This window comes from Pterocles gutturalis, unplaced genomic scaffold, assembly GCF_000699245.1.
Source record: "Pterocles gutturalis isolate BGI_N339 unplaced genomic scaffold, ASM69924v1 scaffold10643, whole genome shotgun sequence".
Lineage (NCBI taxonomy): Eukaryota > Metazoa > Chordata > Aves > Pterocliformes > Pteroclidae > Pterocles > Pterocles gutturalis.
This window is the reverse complement of record NW_010125631.1, coordinates 1-3,676: the sequence shown is the minus strand read 5'-3', so window position 1 is coordinate 3,676 and position 3,676 is coordinate 1. Positions and strand designations below refer to the sequence as shown.

Below are 3,676 nucleotides of genomic sequence, written 5' to 3'. Positions count from 1 at the left end.
TCAGCAGGCTCTTTTTTGCATTTACACTGACTGAGGAGCAAGTGTGCTGGTTGTAGTTATAGAAGGCAGTGCCCCTGGCAACCCACTCAATGGCAACACTCCTCTGTGGTGCTCCCCAGCAGAGCCTGCCCTTGCCAAGCTCAGCTGCTGCCTGCTCCCATTTCCACATCCAGACAAGCAGAAGCACAGGCTTTGGCTCCATCAGTGTCCTGCCAGTGCTCAGCCCTCATAATCATCCTACCTGTGATGCCAAGGAGGAAGCCCTCCATAACTGAGCACAAAGACACGTTACCTGCTCTGCTAAATTCAACGTGCTCACCCAGAACACACCAGCTGCAACCTCATCTCTCCAGCACTGCTACAACATGCCATTTCTGACTAGCTGAATAAAATCTTTCTGTGGTAGCCCCAACACACCAGTCATAGCTTTCTCCAAACAAAGTTATTACCCCATTCAGAAATCTGAGTGCCGTGCCTCACTTCAACATGCGCTTGCCTATTTTGGTTTAAAATGCTGACAATCCCTCTGCATATACACAGCCTTAAAGAAAACCCATTAGCTATCCAGCATGTCATATCAAACTGGGGCAGGCACCAGTATCTGCATGTCATGTTGGAGTGAGTCCAGAGGAGGCCACGAAATTGGTCCGAGGCTGGGGCAGCTCCCCTATGAGGACAGGCTGAGAGAGTTGGGGGTGTGCAGCCTGGAGAAGAGAAGGCTCCGGGGAGACCTTAGAGCAGCTTCCAGTGCTGAAAGGGGGCTACAGGAGAGATGGGGAAACACTTTTTATCAGGGAGTGTAGTGAGAGGATGAGGGGTAATGGTTATAAACTGAAAGAGGGGATATTTGGAGGGGTTCAAGGCCAGGCTGGATGAGGCTTTGAGCAACCTGGGCTACTGGAGGGTGTCCCTGCCCAGGGCAGGGGGTTGGAATTCAATGAGCTTTAAGGTCCTTTCCAACCCAAACCATTCTGGGATTCTACATAAGAAGGGGTGCTATGACCTGCACCCCACACACCAAGAGGCCCTCCATACCTCTCCACAAGCACCCACGCGGCTGTGCGAGAGCCAACTCACCCGGTTGTTGTGGTCGCTGACTTTGATGATGGGTTCGTTCTTCCTGAGATCCCACACGGTAGCTCGGCCGCTAGGGCTGCTGGATGCCAGGATGTGCTGGACTTGCCTGTTCCATGCGATGCAGCTGATGTCCTCGAGAGGCTGCTGCACACACACAACAGCCCATCACAACCTTTCCAAATAGCAGACCCAAACCTGTTCTTTCCAGGCCTTGCTAAATGACAAATCTGAAAGGAGGCTCACTCTGGGTACTGTGCATGTTCTGCTTCCTCCAGACACACACTATAGGAGTGAACACCTGAAAACCCTGATTTATGAGCTGCTAGTATTTCTCTAATATTTGCATTTTCTGCTTTACAATCTGATACATTAGTCTAAAGAAGACTAAACACAACTGCCTTCAAGAACAGAGAACTACTCCAAGTACATCCAGGAATATGAACTGCCCTTTTTTTTTATTCCCACTGCGGCCCAACAGCTTATTTTTGTCAAGAATTAAAAGCAATGTTAACCCAGTCCTTGTTGTACTATTATTTCCAGGTGTCGCTGAGCATATGGACTAGGTTTCCCAGCCTAAACAATTACTATTAGACATAAAAAAAAAAAGACAGGGATCTTTAAGGTAAGCATCTTCCAAAATGCCCATGTGATAATAAACGACTGAGACTAAACAAGGTATCCAAAACCACAGAGCCTTAAACTAAAAATCTTTAAACTGAAGATTACTTCTCATCCCATTTCCTCACTTTGTCTTCAAATTATCATGGTGTAATAAATCCATTTTCCAGTAACAAGCTTCTTGTGCAATTTTGTAACAGCTAGAGAAACATACACACATTGAAACAACTTCCTCCCATTCTTCTGTCTCCTTCAAAGGCACAAAGGATTTTGTTTTTCCCCATAACTCTTCTTCAAGAGACACAGGCTAAACACCAGCCCCTAAACATAGCAATTAAACACTCGTTGAAACCCACAAAGTAACTGACAAACCTATTTCCTCATCTTCTGACTTCTCAGTAGCTGCTTTTTATCTCCCTATTTTCCTCAATTTGTACCTTCACCATCTTCAGATTCACAGGCACAGTGAGAGATTCGGCTTGTTCTTACTTGTTGCTTCATAAAATGCAATGTTTCTCAAAGACTAAGGGGCTACTTCAACTTTCCCTAGCCAAATAAAATTTTTCAAAAAATAAAATCCCACCGCATGAAGACAGGAATCAACTGCTTGTGCAGCCAGCCAAAACTGCAGATCTTTTGTGGATAAACAGGACTGCACATCCAGGGTTGCTGCACGGAAAGCAGAGCAAACAAGTCACCTCGTGGACCTGTGCATGCTTGCACTTACAGGCAGAGCCAGGAGACTGCACTCCAGGGGCCAGAAAAGCAGCAGCATCCAATGACCCTTGTATGGAGCAAGGCAAAAAAAAAAAAAAACCCAAAACCACAGCTAGACATAAAGTGTGGCAGAAGAGTGCTGTCAAGACTGAATTCCTTCCAAAAGCACTCACTGAAAGCTACCTATGCTGCCACTCAGAGAGAACTGTCCTTTAGGGATGTGGGCTCCTGCTGTATGCTTTGAGATACAGGCATGTTGCACGGAGAAAAATATCTGAAACCCCACAGTCTAATAAAATCATCACAAAAAATTAAGTACCAACAGAAGGTCTATTTTTGTCAGCCTTCAGGAAAGCCACCAGAGAACAACATGCAGGAATGTATTTTTCTTTATTTTTATATGGACAGAGCTGTTGTCCCAGCCCTTAAGGACTGTATCTAACATCGCCAGAAATGCAGCTCATGGCTAACTACAACCTGCTACTACTACCCTGCGACCCAGGTTAGACTTCAAAAGGCTTTTATTATTTCTTTTTCCCCTTGAGACAGCTTTAAAACTGTAGGTTTCAATGAGCTCCCAACTTAAGTGATGTGCGTATTTTTCATCAGCCTGCTCTGCAGTATTTAACAAATACAAATCTGGTACCTGTGTCTTCGCTCCTGGTGTCATTGGTGTGGCAAAATTGTTCAAATCCCAGATATAGATTTCTGACTCATTAGCACCAGAAGCCACCAGATTAGTCTGTAAAACACATTAATAGATGTTAAGAGTATTTTCAGCATCAGCTTTCACAGTCTTAGCTGCTGGGAGGCATCAGATTCACAGGACTATGCCAATTCCTCCTGTCAGCTCAGAATATAGCCTTTGGCTCATACAGAGCAGCTTAGGGGAAAAAAAAAGTTTTTTTGAAATTGCAGGTAAGTGAGTTAATCAAAAAATTCCACACACTGCACCAGACTGGGATGCCAAGACTAAAATTCCTCTTTTGTGGTGAGTGGAAAGCACCCACACTTCTAGGGGTAGATGAAGATGCGGCACTGCAGCTACTGCTGCTGCAGAGCTTTGCTCCAGGCAGACCGTGACATGTGGGGCTGGCTGGAAGGAGTGTGGCATTCGTGCCTCCAGCAGCAGACAGCACCTGCCTGAAATACTAGGGCCTGAGCAGTGAGGCCCTGAACCAAAGCTGACCTTTAGATGAACCTCACAACTTAACAACATACCTGCAATATATATGCAATGTACACCAATTTATAAAAGCTTTGT

The 3,676-nt window shown here is 45.5% G+C and overlaps 1 protein-coding gene across 1 annotated transcript in view; it reads right to left on the bottom strand.

Moving 5' to 3' along the window:
• The window catches only part of SEC31A (SEC31 homolog A (S. cerevisiae)), a gene marked incomplete at both ends in the record, with an annotated part of 34,111 nt that extends 30,957 nt beyond the window's left edge, over positions 1-3,154 (bottom strand). Inside the window, 2 exons of the mRNA XM_010078643.1 lie at positions 1,078-1,218; positions 3,059-3,154. Coding sequence (XP_010076945.1) covers positions 1,078-1,218; positions 3,059-3,154 — 237 coding nt within the window. The remainder of the gene's footprint in view (positions 1-1,077; positions 1,219-3,058) is intronic.
• Positions 3,155-3,676: the final 522 nt, after the last annotated feature.